This window comes from Triturus cristatus, chromosome 10 (genome assembly GCF_964204655.1).
Source record: "Triturus cristatus chromosome 10, aTriCri1.1, whole genome shotgun sequence".
Classification (NCBI taxonomy): domain Eukaryota; kingdom Metazoa; phylum Chordata; class Amphibia; order Caudata; family Salamandridae; genus Triturus; species Triturus cristatus.
Window position 1 is genome coordinate 554,296,636 of NC_140593.1, and position 23,624 is coordinate 554,320,259.

Below are 23,624 nucleotides of genomic sequence, written 5' to 3' on the forward strand. Positions count from 1 at the left end.
GTTTGGCGCTCAAGGCCTTCCTCCCCTCCCTTCGTGGTCAGTCGATTCAAGCCATGACGGTCAACACTACCGCGATGTGGTATGTCAACAAGCAGGGAGGAGTGGGGTCGCTTTGTATCTGCAGAGAGGCTCTGCGTCTCTGATCCTGGGCTCAGGACCATCAGATTTGTCTGATGGCAAATCATCTGGCCGGAGTTCTGAACGTGCGTGCAGACAGTCTCAGTCGGCAGTTCTCCGTCGACCACGAGTGGAGGCTCCATCCGGAGGTGGTTCGTCACGTCTTTCAGACGTGGGGAACTCCTCGGGTGGACCTGTTTGCCACTCACGAGAACGCTCACTGCCCGTCATTCTGCAGTCTCCAGTATCCGTTGCAGGGAGCTTTGGGGGACGCGTTTCAGTTGAGATGGGACTCGCATCTTCTTTACGCATTTCCTCCCATACCCTTGATTCCTCGGGTTCTGAGGAAGATACGCCAAGGCCGGGCCCAAGTCATATTGATCGCCCCGGATTGGCCAAGAAGGGTGTTGTATACAGGTCTTCTCCACCTCTCCTCGTGCCCTCCGCTCCCTCTCCCTCTCATGGCAGACCTCTTCTCTCAGATGGAGGGGCAGGTTCTAAACCCCCACCTCCAGAGCTTACACCTTCATGCTTGGAGATTGAACAGGGCAACCTGAATTCATTTTCTCTCCCGCCAGATGTGGTAGATGTAATTTTGTCTGCCAGACGTCATTCCACCAAATCTATCCATTCCTATAGGTGGTCTAAATTTGTTATTTGGTGCGGAGAGAAATCTATTGACCCTTTGAAGGCTCGTTTATCCAACATCATTCAGTTTGCTCGTTTTCTTGCTCAGCAAGGTTTTGCTGTAGCCACTATGAAGGGATATCTTTCGGCCTTGTCGGCTTTCCTTTGCTTGCCGGATCAGCCGTCATTGTTCAAATCACCTATTGTTTTACGATTTCTGAAGGGCCTTACAAACAAGTTTCCGCCTACTCCTTTTGTTGTACCTCAATGGGATTTAAATCTTATCTTAACTTACTTGATGGGTTCTCCCTTCGAGCCCTTACACAAGTGTCCCTTGAGACTGTTGTCTTTCAAAATGTTTTTTCTCATTGCGATCACCTCGGCAAGGAGGGTAAGTGAGCTTCAAGCTCTGAGTTCAATCTCCCGTTCTTGACCATTCATGCTGAAAGAATGGTACTCCGGACCAGGGCTGCTTTTCTGAATAAGGTGGTTACTCCTTTCCCTCTGGGGCAGTCCATTACCCTCCCTACCTTCTATCCTCCCCCTCCCCCTTCCAAGGAGGAGGAGAGGCTTCACCGCTTAGACCCTAAGAGGGCGGTGAGCTTCTACCTTGATAGGACTAAAGACTTTCGAGTGGACGACCAGCTCTTCATGGGCTTTGTTGGCTGCAGGAACAGCAGAGCGGTGCACAAGCGCACCCTTTCCAGATGGATTGTCTTGTGCATCAAGATATGTTACTCTTTGGCCGGTAAGGAACCTCCAGAGGGTTTAAGGGCTCATTCTACTAGGGCTAAGTCTTCTACGTCTCCCTTGTCTAGAGGTGTTCCTGTGGAGGACATTTGTAAGGCGGCAACTTGGCCCTCCCTCCACACTTTCGCGAAGCATTACTGCTTGGATTCTGAGGTGAGGAGGGACGGACACTTTGCTCGTTCGTCCTTCAGGACTTTCTGGTATAGAAGGGTGGACACCCTCCTCCGGGAGTGAGACTGCTGTGGGAATCTTTTCACAAGGTGAGGAATCCACTGGCAGATGTAGCCATCAGAAGAACAAGTTACTTACCTTCAGTAACACTTTTTCTGGTGGATACAGTATCTGCCTGTGGATTCCTCACTGACCCACCGTCTCCCCGTTGTCCACCCTTGTATACCTACAATTCTAATGATGGTGTTTCAAAATGTGTTACTGTTAAAGGCAGTGTGTTATTTCTTTTGCCATCCTATTTATTCTCCACACTGTGTGTTGTGTCTTTGTATATTATGTACTGTGTATACTGTGTATATATTGCTGTCAGTCCATCCGTGTGCCTCGAAGGCACGGAAAAAAGGGCGGAACTAACTTCATCATGCCAATGAGGTCTTCTTATGGATCCGGTGACGTCAGCGGAGTCGCGAGCGGAGCCGTGTCTCTGTGACGTAGTCTTCGACCTCATCGGCGTGGACTGCTACAAAAGTTTCTGAATGTTGCTGGCGCAGGGGATATTCACAAGGTGAGGAATCCACAGGCCGATACTGTATCCACCAGAAAAAGCGTTACCGAAGGTAAGTAGCTTGTTCTTCCCTTCGAAGGGGTTGTGTGGAAGAGGAGATAGAGGTGACTCTGGAGGCTTCAGTAAATAAGTCTGGTGAGGTATTATCCCTGATAGGAGGGCTGAGCCCAAAGGTACTAGAGGGAGAGTTATTGACCGCGAATGTAAAGTTGCAAGAAGTGCACTGATATGAAAGAAAATCCCTTTCCCCGACTCATGTAGTAGTGTTGCAGCACTTACCCTTATTTTATGCCAGTAACTGAACCCTAGAGTATGGCTGGCGGAAAAAAGGTGCAGGGGTCCTGGCGCACTACCCCATGGTGCATTCCGGGCACTGACTGGCGCAGACTAGCTTGCCTCTGGCGCGCCCACTGCACGCGTCTGCTGTGTGGTCGCATCAGCATGCTGGTTTTATCCCCCTTGTGCTTTAATAACTAGCACGCCGACCTTGCTAAGGGCGGGGCCTGGTCTTAGATACTGGCACCGCAGGTCGTGGGGGAATAAACGTCAAGGCAGTCAGTGAGACTGAAGAATTTACAGTAATTTAAGGTAAAGTGTAAAGGTGCAGTGTGAGGATTTAAAAAGTTAAAAGAAATGCTCTACGCAATAGGGCAATAACCCAGTTAACAGCAGTATACCTGTATTAAAAGTTGCTTTTTTTAGGGAGTCCTTCCTTTTGCCTCAGTAGTTCCTGTGCCAGCCCCATCTTCTCCAAACACTTTACTTGTGTTTCTATCATCCGCACATCATCCATGATGCCAAGCTCCTGATCATTTCGGTCCTGGGATGGCAACCAGTGTACAAGTGTATTAGATAGAGGCTGTCCAGAGGTGCCAGGGCAGTGTAAATTGTCTGCCATTGCTCTTGGACTATGTTAGTCCTATGTGGGGGCTGTGGAAAGTCTTCAAAAACTGCAACTTTGACAATACATTATACTGTTTTTCTCTTTTACTAGGGCACTACTAGGATACTTAAATGACTTCACCATGGTTGATGTGGCCACTAAGGGAAGGTTTGAGTTCAGACTAATACATTGCAAGATGTTGCTATTTTGAGAAATTTGCCATACCTGTAACCCTCCCCACTGACTGTTGTCCAGTGACCCCCAATGTCTGAAGGGCCCTACAAGGAAAGGTAGAACATACTAATACCCCATTGACAGTGTTGACAGGGGGAGGGAAGAACGCTGCAATGGTAAGTGCACAGAAAAAAATGCACGCTACTTCCTGAAACTCTCAGGTGTTTTGTTGCAGGAATTCTAGCTCCTGATATTTGCATTGATCACCTGCTTGCCGTGGCATAGACCCTTGCAGCTCCTGATTCCTCCATAGGTGCTTCACTATACTGCGGTAATGTCGCAGAATTGTTTTTCACTAGGTTCGAATTTACCTTTCTGCATTCTCCACCTTTTGGTGCTGGAGCTGTGTTGTATTCCTGTAGCTTCTGGTGTTGAATTACAGGCCACATGGTGCTGAGTAGACTGGAGATGCAGGTTGAGAGGATGCCAGATCAAGCTTACCAGCCACATTCACCAGGTTGGAGCCCTTCACTCCACTTGAATTGGTGCTGGAAAACCTTTGCAGAGTCCACAGGAACTCAGCCTTCTTTGACCAGCCCCCTCACAGAAACATATGATTATATTGAAAAGTGTTTTTAGGGGCTGCTAAGACTTGTTGTATTCTTTCATGTTATTAAAACAAAAGTCTTTTAGCAGGACACCCCCACTGATGAGCTTGCAGTTTCCTTCTTAAAATTTGTGGGTCCTGAGTTATGAGTTGATCAGTTACTGCACATGTATGACTCAACAATCCAACAACTTGCACTCGTCAAACAGACACTCTCAGTTCACGAATGAGAACAATGAATAAAAATGTGTACACGTTCCTCACCCAACTTTGCAGTCACCAGGCTGAAAGGCGAGGAATCCCTCTGATTTTAATATTAGGTCACCAATAAGTGATAACCAGATCACTTGCATCTAGAGACAAAGCTGTTGCTAAACATGGCTGTGCAGTGAGATGTGGGCCTCTGCTGCACTATCTGGCAGAGCACCTCCTCCTATCTGGGCCCAAGTAATTTCTGGGAGACAGTATTCTTACCACCCCAAATCCAAACGTAAAGCAGAAAAAAAATAGTGCCCCTAGCTGCAACCATTTAAGTTAAAGCAACACCCCCACAAAAGTCAGCACTGATTTGGTTCACTAGAGAAGTTTTTTTTTACCAGATGCAAATATGTTTAAAAGATTGATTTTCCATTACACTATTCTCAGTTTATTTTCCTTCATGCACCTACAATTTTTTTACCTGCACCAGTCTGAAAAAAATTACTCGTATTGTCTGTGCCCCAGCCTGCACTTGCCTGGTGCTACTTTTATCACACTGTTAAACTTAGATTTATCATTATACAACATCAAGCCTCCCTGATGGTGGTTTTGGGGTTTGGTTGTGTCTTAATTGCACCCACCAGGCAAAGGTACTATACCATGCACTCCTTCTTTTCATGTCTGTTTTGGATTTCAGTTTTATAAGCTCCATCCTTTCTTCCTCCATCATGTAGCTAGTCTTCACTATCCCTTTATCAGCCTCTTCATTTCTCAAAGTCACTGCCAGCTCCTTCCCTCTCATAGCCCAGAAAAGGTCCAACATACAAGTCCATGCCTACAGCTCTGGACAGTAAAACAAAATTGTGCATTCTTGCACAGTGTGTCCACTAAGCATTCTATAGGCAACGAGGTTTCCTCTCTCATGTAGGTTTTAATTTACTTGCATCTGCCTTATCCGTTCATCACTCATTGAGAGATGTTGGTAGTATCAGGACATGGAGACCTTGGTTGGATTCTGCAACGGATCAACTTGATGCCGGACCTCCTTGGTAAGGTAGGTAATTTTACAATATTGTAAATTGTATTTAAGTAGCGCTTACTAAACCGGAAGAGGCATTGAAGCACTTTGCGGCAAGTAGCACGCAATTTCGGAACCCAACTTTAGATGTAAGTAGGCATTTGATCAGTAATTTATGCTTTCTTTTCCCCTGTAGAATTAGCTGCGGTGAGTTTAAGTTATTGCCCTTACCATATGATGAATTTAGTCTAGTGTTTTTATTAGGGATAGATTAATGTGCTTAAGGGTGTTTTGAAAGGCAAAGTAACCCATTTGAGCTATTACCTGAATTGGGAAGACCTTTTTCAAAAAATACAATGAATATGAACTCCCTTTTTATGATCTGACCCGTAAACCCTAGGATTGGAGATACAGAAAATGCCACAGATTGTGCAGGAGGAGGATATCTGCTATCTCCTTCTGGGGCCAGAGCCCCAAGTGTATCCATCTTTAAAGAAGGTAGGGCATGAGCCATCTCCTAGCTATATTTTTCCCCAAAGTGTGCATTGAAATAGATGTTTGAGCTTTAACTTTTCGGGACCAATGATCTGAGCCACTCTCTTATTGTAAGGCATTTAGTTGAGTGTTTGCTCAACTCTTTAAAAATTCACTTGTTGGTCAATATCTACCCACCAAATTGTAATTGCTACAAGCGTTCAGGAAACTAACGTGAGAACCAACATGGCTATTGTCCCACCATTTAGACCACTCTAACACAATGTATTTGCCTGGCCATACTGCAAAATAAATCCTAAACCGGTGAATATTTGTAACACTGAGTTTGAGGGCCTCTTACCACCCTGCTTGGATTCACCATTAAAGTCACTAAATAATTGTCTTATTCCTGTAAGCCATGCTTTGCACCTTTAGAAAGCCTCCTGAAGCACCTACTGTGATTAAGAGCGACTACTGCTCTTTCCAGTATATAGCTGAGGGGCAGCCAATGAAGTTTCTCTATCAAAGATGTTTATCCTGCATACTATGAATCGTAGTTTCTATAAGGCATACCATTCGTTTCCATCTGATCAGTACCTCAACAAAATTGCCCTTAAATGCCATTATCTCTTTTGCCAGTGCATAGTGCACCATTATTTCATCCAAGTATAAAAGGGTTAAACTAACTAAATATTTAACAGTATTTTTTTAGTTCAGCAAAATAAAATACTTAATTGAATTTACTCAAATATATTGATGTTTATTATAATAAAGTAGGCAATGTTGTCTAGGGTTATTGATATGGTTAGCACAAGGGTAAGGGCATCATTGTTCAACCGTTTTTTGAAATAATTTGGGAGAAATAGTTAGGTTTTTGGGGTTATAATTAGATATAGGATTATTTTTCAAAATCCGTTTATTAGGTTGATTGTTTTAATTAACTTAAAATAAATTAAACGTTAGTTAGTGATGCAAGCACTAGTTTTAGGATTAGAGTAACGTGTTACATGTATATGTCCAGGTCATCCTTTCTTTCTGTCACTCTTTCCAATGTTTTTTCAGTTGAACACCACCAGTCTTCTCCTTCATCTTGCTTTCCATCTCGCTTTTTAACCAGTTTCATTCCACATTACTACTTTTCTCATCTGCCCCCTTTCTTCTTTTCATCATGCTTCCCCTTCCTTCTCTCTGCTTCTAACTGATCTACATTCCTTCATTTCATCATGCCACTAACCGGGCCATTTTATGTTCTCTGGCCAATTTTCCTTTTTCCATATAGTTTATTCGCAGCACTTTGTCCTTCTCCTTTCAGCTGACCCTTCTCAAATACGTTGTCCTCAACTTGCCCTCCTTAGATGCTTTATCTGTAGGAACCTCTACTATATTAGTCTCTTCACTCCGATCTTATCAGAGCCCTCACACAACCTTCCCTCAGTAGCATTGACCCTCATTTAATTCTGGCAAATATTTGCTCTGTTTGCTTTCCGTTCTGAAATAGTTGGCATTACCCTGTGAAGTCCAAGACTCTAATCTATGTATCTCTGTGTTCCCGCTCCCTTTTCTTCCTCATCTTACCATCTCAAAAGCTCATTGTAGCTGGTTTCACCTTCTGTGGGCCCTTACCAGCTTACTAGCACCAGACCATCCTGATAGATCTAATTGTCTACTAATACTCTGTTCTCAAAGTGATACCCTGGTCTTTGTGACATCAATACTCTAAGCGATGGGGCTGGTACTCTGGACCTTGCCTGGTGGTTTACAGTATATTACACAGTTATAGAATGCCCTGTATGGCGCCAAATGGACTAAATGTTCAGGAAACTGAACTTTGTTCTCTTGGATACTAAACAATCAACCAGGATTCCTGCTGCTGGCTTCTATGTGAGAAAACCTCTGGAAAGATGTCTGGTATGCAATTGATTAAACATCTGACCTCAGTATGCCTGATGTTAGTCACTATGGGTCCAAACCCACTTGAAGGCTGTCTGAGTGTTTGGTGGTAAAAGATGTGTTGCTGCTGTACTCGTTTTTGGGTCCTCGCCTGCATTGTAATACTTTGGTCTGATGCGTTGATCACTTGGGTCCTTTGGTACCTTCTTCTGTCCCCCCCTTAACTAACATTTCTGAAGACCCTTGCACCCCAAAGAAGATCTCAAATCTGGGGCAATTTGTAAAGGAGGATGGATTTCATGTGTCCTTTCTGCAGGAAAGCCACTATGGTCTTTGGCTCCTGGCAGCCTTTTCGGTCATGGTGTGCACACGCTTAACAGAGATAATGGCATGTTTGGATAGGGAGTGAAATATGGACATTAGATTTGTACACGGCCTCATAAGGCACAAAACTCCTGGGCTAGATGCTCGCCTTCAACAGGGTGGCATTCTCTATTGCAGCTTCATTGTGCAATTAACAATCTGAATTGTATTGGCTGGATGGACCAATCAAGAATTCGTAATAGGTACCAAGCTCTGCATTTCTCTAATTCATTGCATATTTTACTTTTATAGGCACTGGAGTATATCACAAACCTTATTAATGCTCTAGAAACCATGGAGCCTCGAAATCCAGAACTACAACTTGAAAAAATTAAAGTAGTCAGTAGACTGGTAAGTTTTTTAAATTATGCAGTTGTCTGATTTCATATACATAGTTGTTTCTTGTGTCATTAACCTATAAAATATAGGTGGATTCAGAGATCAAATCAAATGTATTTATCCATCTTATAACTAATAGGATACAGAAATGGCTGTGATTTTTCCATGTTAAGTGATTAACCCTTTTATTCTTATCAGGGAAAACATTGACAACATTTGACATAATAGATCTATAATAATGTGTCTGCTCGGGAACCTGAGCAAGGAGGTTTACATTTTTGAAAATATTCGATCGTGGTGTTTTGGACTGGTGAAGTAATGACTGGTTGGAAATTAACCCAGGTACTTTGCCGCCAGGGTATCTGATACCTAAAATATTTTGATTGGGAAAACCTTATTCCTTCAGCTGCCAATGTATGGAATGGGATTCGCTTGTTTATTTGTTTAAGAACGGTTTTGTAATAATTTTGTAACACATAACCAATTAGACTGTGGAGATATATTCTCGAGCTCTGTGCTTAAGCTGGAAAGTACAAAATATATTGTCAAGGGTGCTATGTGCAGTCCCTTCTCCAATGACTCGGCAACCCTTATATGAAGATATTATCAAGTTGTTGAGAGCCATGTTGCTGATGCTTCAGGAGACTGTGTGAGCAAAGCACCAAAGGATTTATGTACCAACCTCTATATTTGCGACATACCTACAATAAGGGGTGGATGCGGTGTAAGGGCAAGAGCTGCCGACTTTGGAACTGGGAAGCCAGGTCTGAGTCTTGGCATGGGCGCAACTTCCTGTGATTCTGGGCAAATCATTTAAGCACCCTGTTCCAACCCAAAAAAAATGAATGTGTCCTTGTGTAATGTAACTGATGCTCATGTGAGAAGCGCTCCAATACTGTTGGGCCGAGGTTGCGCTATATAAAAACTTAGAGACCTTTGGTGATTGGCGCTATACAAATAAAAATAAACATAAATAAAAATAATGGGATTATCAGTGTAATCTTTCCGTGGCAAACATTTGTAGAACACATACATATTACTTTCAGACTTCAAAATCTTGTATTCACAGCGGCGGCTCATAATCGAGGGGATAGAAATATATTAACTGGGAAAAATGATAGGCAATTTAGAGTGTTTACTTATGCTCTACTCGCAGGCCTTCTCACGCCTTATGGGCATATCATTAATTAATCTTGAGTCTCTAGGCCTTGTTATCCTCCACAGGAGACATCTATAGTATTGAAACATATGGTCTGTTGTGTGAATCTAATCTTTGAAGTGCAAACTGCTACCATGAGGCGAGCAACCTAAAATACGATTTAACCAGATGACTTTAGGCTTTGTGCAAGGCCGCCAATTGGTTTTCATGCTCGTTTTGCGACACCAAATTGTACTTTTCGTGTGGCAAACCTATTATTCTCCCTACTTGCAACAGTAGATTCGAAGTTGTTTGTTGTATAGGGGATAACCTCACATTTCAATTTTTCCCTGGTTTGTCAATGATTTGATTGCTGGTAGTTTTAAGATACACATGCAGTTTTGAGCAAGTATATAAACATCAGAGACTATGTGATGGCAGCACATTACTTAATTTTCGTCCTAATTTATGTGAACATTCACAATGGCGGTGTTCTGTATACATTTCAGCCCTCTGAAATATACCTTTCCAAGGCTGGTGTATACATTACTGTACTTAGTAATGAGGTTCCGTGTGGGACGGAACGACACTTTTGAGTGGTGACGAATATGGATGAGTTGGGTATCTACGAACCGCAAATGACGAGTATAGTGGGTGTACGCAGTTTCGCTACGCAACCACGTATGGTTCGTCTTATTTTTGGGTTTATTCATCTGAACCCTCGGGTTCCATTTTAGATACGGCATCCATTTTGTTTCTTGCCCTCGAGTAGCCAGCGAACGGACTTTTGTCCGCTTCGTGACCCTGGGACTCTCAAGCTTACGCGAGAGACACGTGTTCCCTTGAGTATGACTTTTATGATGAGGGAAACGACACGACGAAGGCAGATGGCCCCGCTCGAGGTTCATCTTGCCGTGCCGGTCTATTGTTTCAGCCATGCATACATTAGACACGGTATCTCTGATCCCGTTATCAAGTTTCCTTTATTACTCCTAACACTCTTCTTTAACCTGTTGTGCATCCTTGTTCTCCCTTTGCATCTGTTTTTGTCCCTTCTCCTAATGGGTTTACGATCAGGATGGAATGTGTTTTATATGCTTTTACAGTTGGGAACTGGCAATACTGTGGTAATCATGTTCCGGCCTCTTGAAACATGAACGCGACCCTTTTTGAAGTTTATTGTGGGAACTGAGTTGTAATCTTTGTTCACTATATTGGGCTATGGGAAAAACGTGTATAAAAGGAGCGATCCACTTTTGCAAATTGAAGCAGTCTCCGAGAACCTACACGCTGTGTACTTCTTGTGACCTCTGTATCCCTGCAGTAAAATAAACGCTGGTCTCTGACGCCGCTGGAAGTGTCCCGTGTCTCTGTGTTTGGTACGCCAGAACAGGTAACCCACGAAGGTTTCAGGTGTTGTTCCCTGGCACCGCTGGGTCTTAGAAAAACCCAGTCCTTCAGTAATTGAACACTGTCCCTTTTGTTACTTCCAGTGTGGAAAAAATCAGCCTATCCTGCATCAGCTCTATGCTTTCACAGAAAGGGCGTTTAAAATGGCTCCAGAGGATGCGGCAATAGCAACGGAGCTAGCGTATCAGAAGACTCTTCAGGGGAAAGTGAAGGAAGCCTCGGTTTGGTATTCGACAGCCATGAAGCTAGATGGGAGCTGTGTAGCTGCACTCACAGGTACAATTTGAGTACAATTTAAGCTGGAAGAGTCAAATACATTGTAATAGATGTCTCACAGTTGTGGATCCCCAGTAATCCAATGATCCACAATTAATGCTTGGGAGAGCAGAGTTGAAACACTGTGTACCGCCACATCTTTGGTGAAAAGTACCCTTATAAACATTACCCCCCCCCCCCAAAACAATTTTTATTTACACAGTATCCGTAATCCAACATGATCCCTTCCAAATTTTCATAACTTAAATTTTCAAAAATGAGTTATTGTCATCGGAGAAAGCGGATCTGGTGTCTTTCTTTTCAGTTTTATTCTCCTTGACTGTTATGCATACTCCCCTCTCACTTCTACCGTTTTCATACCTTTTTGACAATACTACTGAATGTCATCACTATGGACAGCATTACAGCTGTTCCTTCAGCACCCTGAATAGCAGCATTTTTCCAGTCAAATATCTTGAGTTTTGTCGGAGACCTTCTTGAGGTTCAGTTAATTTTACCCTTTAGAAGTGTGTAGTACACTTAATATTGAGAGACCTGCCAAAGTTTAAATTACTTAAATTTGGATTTTTTCCTTTCTAACACATTTTGTCTTTTGTAGTTTTCTTAGTTGGGAACCACTGGCTTCTCTGTTTTACTCTTGATGTATCCATGGTTTCAACATCAATCCAGCATGCAGTTTGCAAGATGAGCTGCATCTTAAAAGTTTAGAGTTCACAGCGTGGGAACTGTAACTCCAATGAAGAGATAGAATAAAAAAGTATTTTTCGTTTTTATCAATTCGCTTCAGTTGTGCTTTTGTGGCCCTGGCGACTTTTTCCCTGCCATCTAGCTTACAAGAGAAGGAAGTCTGAGGCAATATATTTTTCTATAAGTTCATATCATGAGGCTTGAGGGTCATAGTGAACTTTGTTTCTCCTGCGAAAGAACCACCAGTTGCCCACGGCTCTCATAGCCAGCATAGACATTTGTATTGTTAGATACACTTTGACTAGAAATGCCAATGGGTGGTTGGCCACATGGTTGACAGTTTTGCTGTACATACCTGTCAAAACTCTATGCAAAAAGAATTCTGTACACATAACACTGAGTCCTCTTGGTATGTATCATTTGCCATTTGAGCCTCTTCATATTTCGCTTTCCCCGCACCCAAACGTTTGATCCTTGTATTTTGAACTTTTAATTCAGTCACAGGGTCAGTTATAATTCCCTTTCCAGCCATCACAGCAAATCTCTCTAGTGGGTAGCTGGCTTTTTGTGCCTTATGCGCTTGATTGGCAACAAATGCCACCCGAGTGATTATTAATGGAGTGGTACCCATCAATGACCTCATCTATTCCATCAACCTCCTGGAAGTCTGCACACCTTCTGCTCCAAGGCTTGATACCATTCAGAATGTTTCTAGTCTTTGGGGAAGTCATCACCAGATCTATTCTGTGGACAAGGCTTCTCCAATGTTCAGCAGCCCTTCCGTACTTTCTCAAGAGACGTCTGTTAAGAACTTGAGGAATATGAGATCCACAAGAAAACCACTGATCTATTTTGGTTCACCTAGTTATTTGATCTGCTGAATGAAGCTGAAATCTGTGTGAAACTCCACTGGAAAATGAGGAATTGCGGAGTGAATCAGACCCAAAACTACTGATTACCCCTTAATTCCTCATTTCTAAAGGGACCCTCACATTCCCATTTATCACCCAGTAAAACTCTGGCAAGTGGAGTTACCAGTATAGGTACCTTCAGGGTGCAGATTTGACTTGTAAGATAAACTGTGTTACTCCTTGTGAGATGCTGGGCTGTTGGTTGATTGGGGTGTGAGCCCTGATCAAGCAGCAACCAGAATGCTTGTCCGGGTGAGGCACAAGACAACCATAAATAAACCTGTGCTCAACGCTCTGATATGCTGGCACAGAGCAGTCCGGCTTAATTTAGATGGAATGTGTAAAGTTGCTGCTGCAACACTTCAAACAGTAATAAAGTGAAAAACACCACACAAACAGGATCATCAAATTCGAAATGTAGATTAAAATGTAATAAATAAAACAAGACCAAAGTGACAAAAATCCAATCAGTAGAACAGAAGTTATGTATTTTTAAATATTTTAACAAAAATAGTGCCAAAAAGCACCATCTCAGGATATCTGGTCTCGCTGGACCAGGTAAAAGTCATACTTCCAGGCCGACCGTGATGGAGCGAGTATCCAGAGATCTGGGCGTGTACTGAAGAGTTGGTTTCTGATGTCCCCTTTTTGTACCTTGGTACCCAGGATTTGTAGGGTGTGAGAAACCTTTATACAGTGGCTTTGAAGTGTATGGAATTTCCTGCCTCCAGTGGCTCCAAGCTGGCTGCAGTAACAATGTGGGGTTGTTAAACTCTTTCTGGTCGTTAGGCTCTTTGTGTGAAGGTAAAACAAGCTATTCAGTTGTAAATGGGGCTGTGCACAGCCCCATTTACAACTGAATAGCTTGTTTTACAACAGTCAATTGGAAATTACAGCTTATTAAACGTAATAACGAAATTCCCTATGTTGTCCTATGGGAAGGGTAGGCCTCACAGTAGTGATCAATGATTTTAGGAGTTTTTCACTGCCAGTACTTGTAAAACTTAAAAGTGCATGTTGAACCTTTTAATTCCAGAGGACCCAGCCCTCGGGGTTACCTAGGGCCAACCTTCAGGGTGAGCACCTATATGTAATAAAAGAGGAGCTTTTTTAGTTTATTTTTTTAATTGAGATCCATCAAGATTTTGCAAATTCGTCCATATAATGCAATGTGAATATTTAGTAATAGAGCCTTTCAATACAGCATAAAAAGTCAGCTACAGAAGAGTAACATAGAATAAAATCCAGAGTGATCGCGGGCTAAAAAAATCGATAGAGACCAGATACAACATAATTTAAAAGATCACTAAAATGCCCATAATGCATTGAAATATAATTCCGGGTAAAGTTTTGAAATTAGGCTGCTAATAGTGTATTGATGTAATCAAGATCAGATACAACATTGCCTGCCTGATTTAAAACGAGCTACGGTATCTATAGTGCCTTAGGTACATTAAACTATGCAGAAATATCAACATATGTGCCGTAAATATTATTTAGTCATGTTATGACAACTTCGACTGCTTATAAAAAAAGAAGCTAAAGTGTCTATAGTGCAATAAAGTGCAAAACAAAGTACAGATATGTCAACACATGCAACATCAAGTAAAATTTCAGCATGTTAGGAGTGCATTTAAAATGCAAGCTCTTAATTAAAATGTAATCAAAATTGGCTTTCTAGACTTTCTCAAACTTTTTAAACCCCCCCAATTCACAATGCATACAAGTGCTCACTATTTCTATCTTGTCTCATTTTCCGAACCCCCTTGCATTTTGTTGGTACCAGGTTTGATCTCCATCTCTGAAGCAGGAGTGACCTGGCAACCGCCATTGCGATATATATTAGTTTAACCAACTTATCGGAAAGATGTAGAGTAGGGTCATAGCCAAGGACTTTTAGCCAGTGGTTAGGGTCTATTGTGATTAAACATTCAGCCTCTAAATGGCAAACTATCATCCCAGAAACCCTGAATTAAGGGGCACTGTGATATAATATACGTCCAATTGGCTGTCGGATGATTTAAAAAGCGACCGGATTGGCTGGGATAGACCTTAGAAAAATGTGGGTTTCTACATAGAAGCCATTTGCTAAAAAATAGCATCCTGCGCCTGCTAGCCCCCCTTAAAGTACTAAAATTAAGTTTATTTAATTCAGACCCCATACTTGCTGTAACAGCCAAATTTTTGTGTTTTTCCCGTTTTGTTATTGCTTTCTCCACAAGATCTAGACCCTTATTAGGGGCTAAAAGTTGTTTCCACTCCCTGGGTCTCCTAACTGATTCCTTCAAATAGTACGTATGCCAGATTTTTACATCCATTAATCTGTATCAGATCCAGATTACTAAAGAACTTGATAAGGATATTATATGACCTGAGCAGTAAGAAGTCATATGGGATTAAATCATACATTTCAGAAATGTTTAGCCACCTATTGATCCTTATAAAATCTGAGATTATCCGAAAACCGGCCTTAGCCCATTTATGAATAATTTCAGTCGAATCTCCAATCCCAAATACTGAAGTGAGTTTGGATAACAGAGTTTTAGAATTGATTACCGGGATTGTATATCTTCTATAAAAGTCCTGACATTTATGAAAGAACTTCTTAATACACTTATAGCGCACTAATTTAGTTGGTTTTTTTACATTTTTAATGGACAGCGTATCTGGTGCTCTTTGCAAATTAAATTCATAAAATATTTTGTGAATAGTCCTGTATGTGATTACAAATTAATTCTAGAGATATATTGTGCAAAGTATACAAAATAATAAACCCTGAGATTAGGGAGAGTTAACTCTCCATTCTCCAGCTCCTCATATAAAGTGGTAAGTGCAATTCGGAGAGGGGGGGGGGTCTTTCCCCAAAGAAAAGATGCATACATGGACTCTAATTTGGCAAAGAAAGGTGCTGTTAAAACACATGAAGTTGACGAAAATAAAAGATGAAATAACGGGAGAACGGACATCTTGATCAGTGAGACCCTCCCCATGATAGTTAACGGGAGTGAGTTCCACTGTTGCAGTAATTCCTGTACTTTCAGCAGAAGCGGGACAACCTTTAAATCATACAAATCAGATTTGTGACGAAAAATAAACCCCCAGATACCTTTTTGGTTTCAAATTTAGACAGGACAAAATATTAGTGTAAAACCTAGGGCTTTTTTCTGTTTGTTATTTGTATACCCGCCGAGCAATTCAAATTGCTCAAAAACCTCAGACTTTTGGTTGGACCCCCTTATCATCTTTGATTATGAGCATATCATCATCCGCACATCATTTTAGTTTCCCCATGGTAGGTAAAGGGGGACGAATATCATGGGGTTGATTCAGAGAATGTACCTTAACGCCGAAGCCAATATAATTAACACCTCAGAGGCAGGACAAATCGGTGTCAAACGGGGGACCAAACAAGGGTGTCCACTGCCCCCCCCCCCTGCCCCCCCCCAACCCCCTTTATATTTGCTTTTTTTAATTGAATCTTTGGCTATTACTATGCGAAATAAAAGGGGAGTTAAAGACATGGCAAGGAGATTATAATGCCAAATCGACTTGTCAGTTTAGAACCACATTCAGGCTGCAGTGGCAGGCCTGGGAGGTGTTTTAAGTGGGTGGCACAATAAGTGCTGCAGGTTCTGGAATGGCATGGGGAGCAATAAAACGATGGATTTAGGTCTAGATCTCTGTACGGAGGAGAATGTTTGATATTGTTCAGCATTCTGTCCATCAATTGTTCTTTTTTCAGGTCCACTGGTAGCATTTAATTTAGAGGCCCTGGGTATATAGTATACCACTCTACAAGGGACTTTTTTTTTTTTTTTAGTTTTTCAAAACCTTTATTTAGCATATGATGTCCGTACACAGCATAATGCCTACAACCACTCTTGGCCGGCAGCGTGCTATATTAAGGAAGAGGCAGAGGTCTACACAGCGTATCGCCAACAACCCAAAAGGGCTGGTCGCGTCAAAATATATGTGGGTTTTGCTGTTTAATGGAACAAGGGATCACAAACCCTAATAGCCTTAAATAACAACAAACTAAGAACACAACCAACTAGCCTCACGGTGAGAGTGGTTCAAAAAATTAAAATAGCGTATCGTTTCAGAGAGCGCCCGGAGCAACAGAAAACAGTCTTGAGGGCGTGAGCACTGCAGTGGATGTCTCAACATCATGACCAACCTCTCATGCCACCACATCAAGCACACCAGCACACCCAGTAGGCTGTGTAGCCTCCCCCGAATACCACAGTTCCCAACCAGTCTCCACAGGTGCCCGACTACCGCGAGGTGTCGGAAGCTGCTGTTTGCATACCATCAGCAGTCCGCACCCCAGGTACTCCCAAGGTCATTCTCACCTCCGCTGCGTGTAGCCTAGTCATCTATCTGGGTGGGGAGGAAGGGGCAGCTGCACCAGGCACCAGTGGGGTCAGCAATAAGTAATTCTTCAGGGGGCCCCATATGTCTCGGGTCGGGAAGCCGACGGAAGGAGGTCAGAGTACAGGGCAAGCTGAACCTGCCAAAATATCATTGTTTTTAGCCAGTCCTTGAACTTAGGTGCCCTCCCTCTGCCCCATTTACAGGCCACCCTCCACTTGGCAAGAAGGAAGCAAACAGAGGCGAATTTCCTATGTATCACAGGGAGCCGTTCCGTATAGCCCAGTATGGCAACGGAGACGGCGGTAGCGGAGTATCCAACATTTTCCCAACTGCATCAAATATCTGTTCCCAATATTCCTGAAGGGCCGGGCAGCTCCAGGCCAGATGCAGCATATCAGCGCCATCAGCTCGACATCTGTCGCATCTGGCGTTCTCTCGCAGCCCAAACCGGTACAGGCGAGCGGGTGTGTAATAGTATCTTTGCAAGTATTTGAAGTGCGTGATACGCAACCTGCTGCTAGCAAACACCTTCTCTGTCTGCATGCAGCAATAGAGCCACTCCCGATCCGAGATTTCCTGTCCCAGTTCATGCGACCATTTAGCTCGGGCAGCGCTCTGCGATGTGCCAAATTCTACGTATATAGACCTATATAGGATGGACACCAAGTGAGACGCAGTTTTCGCCCCCAGCAGTGCGTGCACCTGGGGGAGCACCGGCGGTTCCTGATGATATTCCGGGGTACAGGCCCGTATTCCCTCTCGCAGACCGGCATAAAGGAATGTTTCCATACCATTTGGTGGAGGATCGGCACACAACTGCTGTAGTGTAGCAAATTTCCCGTTTTTATATATATCTCCCCATGTATGGATTCCCCGTTGTCGTTTTAATATTTTGAAGATACCCTTCTGCAGGAGGGTCAGTTGGGGATGAAACGTCCGCGGCAACCGGGGGGAGTAAATCATTGGGGCTTGCATTTTGTGTGCAATCCACTTCCATGCACGCACTGTGCAGTCTACAGTTGTGGGGACCCGTTCGCGCTGTGATGTCTGTTGCAAGAGTGCCCCCTCTATCGGGACGGGGTCAGCCAGCCAATGCTCCATGGCCAAATGAGCTGTATATTTCGGGCCATTAAACCAGTAATGCGCATAGTGCGCCTGCGCGCACATATAGTATAATTCAAAGTTGGGCACCTCAAGCCCTCCCACCACGTATGGACTGGCCAGCATCTCCCACTAAATCCGTGGCTGCTTACCGCCCCACACAAGGCGCAAATGTTCTGTCCTCAAGGTATAGAAGAAGGGGTGGCCCGGGTGATGTGGCATGTTCAGGAAGTAGTAAAGAAACTTAGGTAGCACTATCATCTTGACCAGAGAAATCCGGTCAGCAATGGATAGTGGCATGGCTATCCACCTTGTTATTGTGTCGCGTAGCGTGTCGATAGCACGCCCATAATTGTCGTGGATCAGCTCCTCCCGATATATGGTGACATTCACACCTAAGTATCGAACGGTAGTGTCGCACCACTCCAATGGGAAGTCAACCACAAAGGGGGTAACAGCTGGAGTAAGAGGAAGGATTTGAGATTTCGACCAGTTAATCTGTATTCCAGAGAGTCCCCCAAATTGCACGAATTCCCGCAGGAGCGGATTGAGGTTGTGCATTGGGTCCTTAACATATAGGGTGACATCGTCCGCGTACAGCGAAATCAGGATGGAACGCAGCAGGCATCTTAGAGCCTTCTCCTGATGGTATTGGCGCACCTTAGCCGCTAGCGGCTCCATCGCCAGGGCAAATAGTGGCGACAGCGGGCACCCTTGCCTAGTGCCCCGAGTCAGTATTGCCTTAGACGTGTGGCCATTAATTTGCACACGGGCCACCGGAGCATTATAGATCAATTTAATCCAAGCAGAAAATCCTACCGGGAACCCCATGCAACAAAGTACTGCGTGTAAATATTCCCATTCTACCGAGTCGAACGCCTTGGTGGCATCCAAAAAAATTGCCGCCAGCGGCAACTGCGGGGCCACCTGTTGGATAATCGAAAAGAGGGTGCGGAGATTGTGGGAAGTGGGAATAAAGCCCGCCTGATCTGGTAAAATTAACTTGTCCATCAGGAGGTTCAGTCGATTAGCTATCATTTTTGTGAGGATTTTACTTTCCACGTTGATGAGGGACAAGGGCCGGTATGAGTCACACTTGTTAGCCGGTTTCCCTGGCTTCAGGATGGACATAAAAAGGGCCTCTCTCATTGTAGGCGGCAGTGCCTGCGTCTCCAGTGCCTCTGCGTACACCTCCTGCAGAATGGGGGCGAGCTGATCCAGGTATAGTTTATAGAAGTCGCTCGGAAGCCCGTCCGGCCCCGCCGCCTTCCCGGACCGCAACTGAAGGACCGCCTCTCTCAATTCATCACTCGAAAATGGCGCACATAAAAACTCTCTCTGATTGTCTTCCAGAAACCCCAGTGTGATGTCCCCAAAAAAGCGTGGGAAGTCTGCTGCGTTGGTCCCTTTAGAGCTGTAAAGCTCCGCGTAAAGGTCTGCAGTATCCGGGCACTGTCCTTTTGGCAAGTACCCTCTTCGTCCTCCACCTCAAGTATATAGTTAGCATACCGGGACAGTCTGATATCCCGAGCTAAGGCCTTCCCAGGTCTGCCTCCCTCCCCATAACGTCGTGCCTGGGCATATTTCCCTATAAACTTCACCTCTCTTTCTGCCGTATCCGTGTATTCGGTCAGTAGCTCCCTCATCTTAGCCCTTCCTTCCCCAGCACTGGTCCACCAGGCATCCACCTCCAGGTCTTTAAGTTCTCCCTCCAGCCGTCGGAGCTGTCGGTGGATGTCCCTCAGTACCCCAAAGCTTTTGGACATACAAATCTCCCGTATGGTCACTTTAAACGCCACTCACATTGTCCCCACCTGCTCGACTGATCCCCTATTCCGCTCGAAGAATTCAGCTATAGCCTCTCCTAGTTCTGTCTTGAATACCTCATTGAGCAGCGCCTCAGGGGCAAGTCTCCAGCACCTGGGGCTGGCGTTCAAGTTGGGCATGTCCAGAGTGAGACACACCGGGGTATGGTTGGACAGTGTACGAGCTAGGTGATCAACAGCACGCACCCAAGGGCAGATCCCCCGAGACCCAAGCCAATAATCCAGCCTCGACCAGGACGCGTGTATTTGAAGAGTGAAAGGTCCCCTCCCATCTCTCTGAATGTCTGTATCTCCACAGATCAACTAAGCCGCCGTCTCCCAGCAATCCCTTTAATGTTCCCTGGCTGCGCGTGTAGTGATGAGGCAAGTGTGAAGACCGATCCTTGACAGGGTCGCAGACCGTATTAAAGTCTCCCGCCCTTAGAACATGAGTGGCCCCTATGTCCAGTATCTGTCCCCACAGTGCATTCAAAGTGTCAGGGCTATCGATGTTGGGACCATAATAGCTAATGATAACCACCGAATGTGCACCGAGGGTGCCCCACATCATGCAGAATCTGCCCCCTCCGTCACTTCGCACCCCTCCACATCTAAAAGGGGTCCCTCTCTTGACCAGAATGGCCGTGCCTCGCGCATATGTGGAGTAAGCTGAAAATAGCCTACTGGAAGCCCATCTGCTGCCAAAGGTCGGGGGGCATCTAGGGTCAGTGTGTGTCTCCTGTAGTGCCGCTATGCTAATGTCATGTCGGTCCAGGTAAGAGAGGATTTGTCTCTTCTTCCTGGGATCTCGCAGCCCCCTTACATTCCATGACAGGAATTTCACCGTGTCCTGTCGTGTCCCTTCCATGTTCGTAAACCAGTGTCAGGGGTGAATGTTCGTGCAAGCGTGGCGCAAGATGCAATGTCCCCCTGTGGCGTGTAGTGTAATGCAATTTCTACTGTCGTTGTGCAGAGCTGTAAAGTTCCAAAAGCGCATCGGAATCTAATCATAGTGACCAACTCCCGTTTTCCCATGAGGCTCTCCCGTAACTGTCCCTCCCACTCTACCCTCCCACATCAGCACCCCAAATGTGCCGGCATCCCAGAACCCTCCCCCCCGCTCCCCCCAGCAATAACACAAACCAGTAGCAAAACAATAACATCAAGCAAGAAAAAAACAGTCTAGTTTCAGAGCCTTTCCAAGCTATCTATCTGAAGGTATTGGGGACCTCCCTTAGTGGAGCACTGGTGTGCCTCTTAATACCTCGTGTCCCACCGGTCAGCGGAACTCCCTGAGCCCTCCCCAGTGGAGCTGGGGTGGAGGAGGGTCAGGGTAGAGGGTGCCCGACCCTTATTCGAAAGACCCCCTTCGAGCCCAATCTATTTGAACATTCCGGTCAGACCTATGTAAATCGGAACATCATGAGCCTCTCTGTGTAGGATACTACCCCAGTCAATGATTTAACAAAACAGTTCCGCCCCGGGCCCAGGTACTCATCTGACAGTGACTGTGCAGCCCCAGGACAACTTCGTTTCTGGTAGCTCCTGCGTGGCTCAGTATATGCGACCTCCACCATCCAGACCGCTAATTGTCGTCCCTGTCCCAGAGTATTTCCAGGATTTCTTCTCCCTCATCGCCACAATAGTGCGCAATCCATACACAGTGGTTCTTGACTTAGCCATCAACTGTTACGGTGCTCAACATTCAGTCGTCTTCCACGGGTGATTGGGATCCTGGGCGCACGGCATTGCCGTCATGTGCTGGGGAGGATCGTCGTAGTGACCTGAGGAACTCCTCCGCCTGCTGCGGGTTGGTGCAAATGATCGTGCGGTCTCGATGGCGTATCCGCAGTTTGGCTGGATATAACAGGGCGTACTCGACATTTGCCTTGCGCAGTTTCTGCTTCACCTGGTCATATTTCCGTCTCGCTTCCTGGACAGCCAGAGTAAAATCCGGGTAAATGGAGAACGGATTTCCTTCGTATTGCAGCTCCGGAAGGTCTCGTGCTCTCCGCAAAGCTACATCGCGGTCTCGATAGTTAAGCAGTCTTGCCACTATGGGTCTTGGTGGTGCTCCAGCCAGAGGCCGTGGGCCCAACGATCTGTGCGCTCGCTCGACTATCAGATGCGCTGAGAAGGAGTCCGCCCCCAGTGTGGAGGTAAGTAGCCGTTCCACATAGTCCTCCATTCGCCCTGTGGCTGTGGTCTCCGGAATTCCTATCAGGCAAATTTTATTTCTTCGGCTACATGCTTCAAGATCCTCGTTTTTGGCCGCTATCACCTTCAGCAGCTTGTCCATATGTGACATTTGCTTGGCCATGATATTGGTGTTGTCCTCCGTGTCAGAGGTCCTCTTCTCCGCCTCCTTAAGCTGTTCTTCATGTTGGTCCACTTTCAACACCAAGAAGTCGAGCCGGGTGTTCATGGTGTCCATTTTCCCTGAGAGGGCATTCAAACTCTGCTGCATTGCAATGAGCATGGTCTTTAGTTCCTCACTAGGGGAGGCTTCCGGAGGATTCGTCCGCATCGGGGCGGGTTCGCCCGCATCTTCAGTAGTGGAGCGCGTAGTCGCCTTTTTCTTTTTTCTGCTCGAAAGGCAGTCTTGATTGGCGTGCTTCCGCTTTCCCCATGATGCTAGCCTCACAAATACCTGTACGCCAGGGCGCCCCCACAGCCTTCACAGCAGTGACGCGCCTCCCCAGGCGCAGCAGTGCTCCGTTCCCGGCACTATCTGCACTCTCCGCCATTCAGTTTATATGCTCTTTTCTGTAAATGGGATTCTCCCTCTTGAGTTTATTCCCCGTCTCTGCTTTGTTTAGTTGTTGGGATTTCCCCACACCAAGCGGCACCTCAGTCCTCTATGTGATATCGTATGCCGCCTCTCAGGTAGAGCCCATCCAATATGCAGGCCAGTTAGCGCCTCGTGTCTGTCGCATGTGCCCCACCTCAGCTGCCGAAGCGGGGCCCAGTCGATGCGTCACTTTTCACAGGCCCCGCATCGAGGCGGCAAGGCAAGCACCCGCTCCGCAGCCGGCCCGCCCAGTCTCAGCCCCGTGTTTACCAGCGTCAGCAGCTCCCCCTCGGCGACGGGGGCGATCCGTCCCGCGCCGCTCCAGCGATTCCTCAATGCCCAGGGTCCGGTCCCGGCCACGCAGCGTGGCCCCCCAGGTACCTCACCCGCGGGGCTGCAGGCTCCGGGCCCTCGCGCCAGGCCCAGCAATCACCGCAGCTTCTTATAGGGGAACTGCAGCAGCACTCGTGCCCTGGTGGTCCGCCAGCGTCAGGTTGCAGGTCGCGAATAGCCCGCGCTGCTCTCTTCTTTCGAGCGGTCCGTTCGGAGGAGCCGCGGTGTATACAATGCGGTCTCAGGCCCAGCACCGCATGGCCGCACCGACGCTAGCGTAACGCTAGCGGCTGCCGGGCACTTCCAGCAGAAGCGGGCGTCGCTCCCCCGGGCCGCAACCAAGCCGGATAACTTCAGGGTGAAATCGCGTAGTGGCTTCAAACTTGTAGCGAGTCTTCAGCGTCCCGCTGGGCTCATTTTCACGGGTGGTGCGACTGTGGGCGAGGGGTCCTTCAGCAAATAATTAAAGCATCTTCGGGTCAGGCAGCCAGAGCCTCACATAAGCGCAGCCATCTTGGTCCGGCGCCACCTAGCGCCCCCACTCTACAAGGTTCTTGCAAGTAAATTAAATATGTCAATTGGGTAGAAGCCAATTTAACCATGTTTAAGGGAAGTGAGTGCA

At 45.7% G+C, this 23,624-nt stretch overlaps 1 protein-coding gene across 1 annotated transcript in view; it reads left to right on the top strand.

Moving 5' to 3' along the window:
- Positions 1-23,624, top strand: part of LOC146789712 (tetratricopeptide repeat protein 21B-like) — a 459,544-nt gene that overhangs the window by 94,019 nt on the left and 341,901 nt on the right. The window contains exons 2-3 of the mRNA XM_085631181.1: positions 8,090-8,188; positions 10,808-11,000. Of these exons, the coding sequence (XP_085487307.1) occupies positions 8,132-8,188; positions 10,808-11,000 (250 nt within the window). The 5' untranslated portion in view covers positions 8,090-8,131. The remainder of the gene's footprint in view (positions 1-8,089; positions 8,189-10,807; positions 11,001-23,624) is intronic.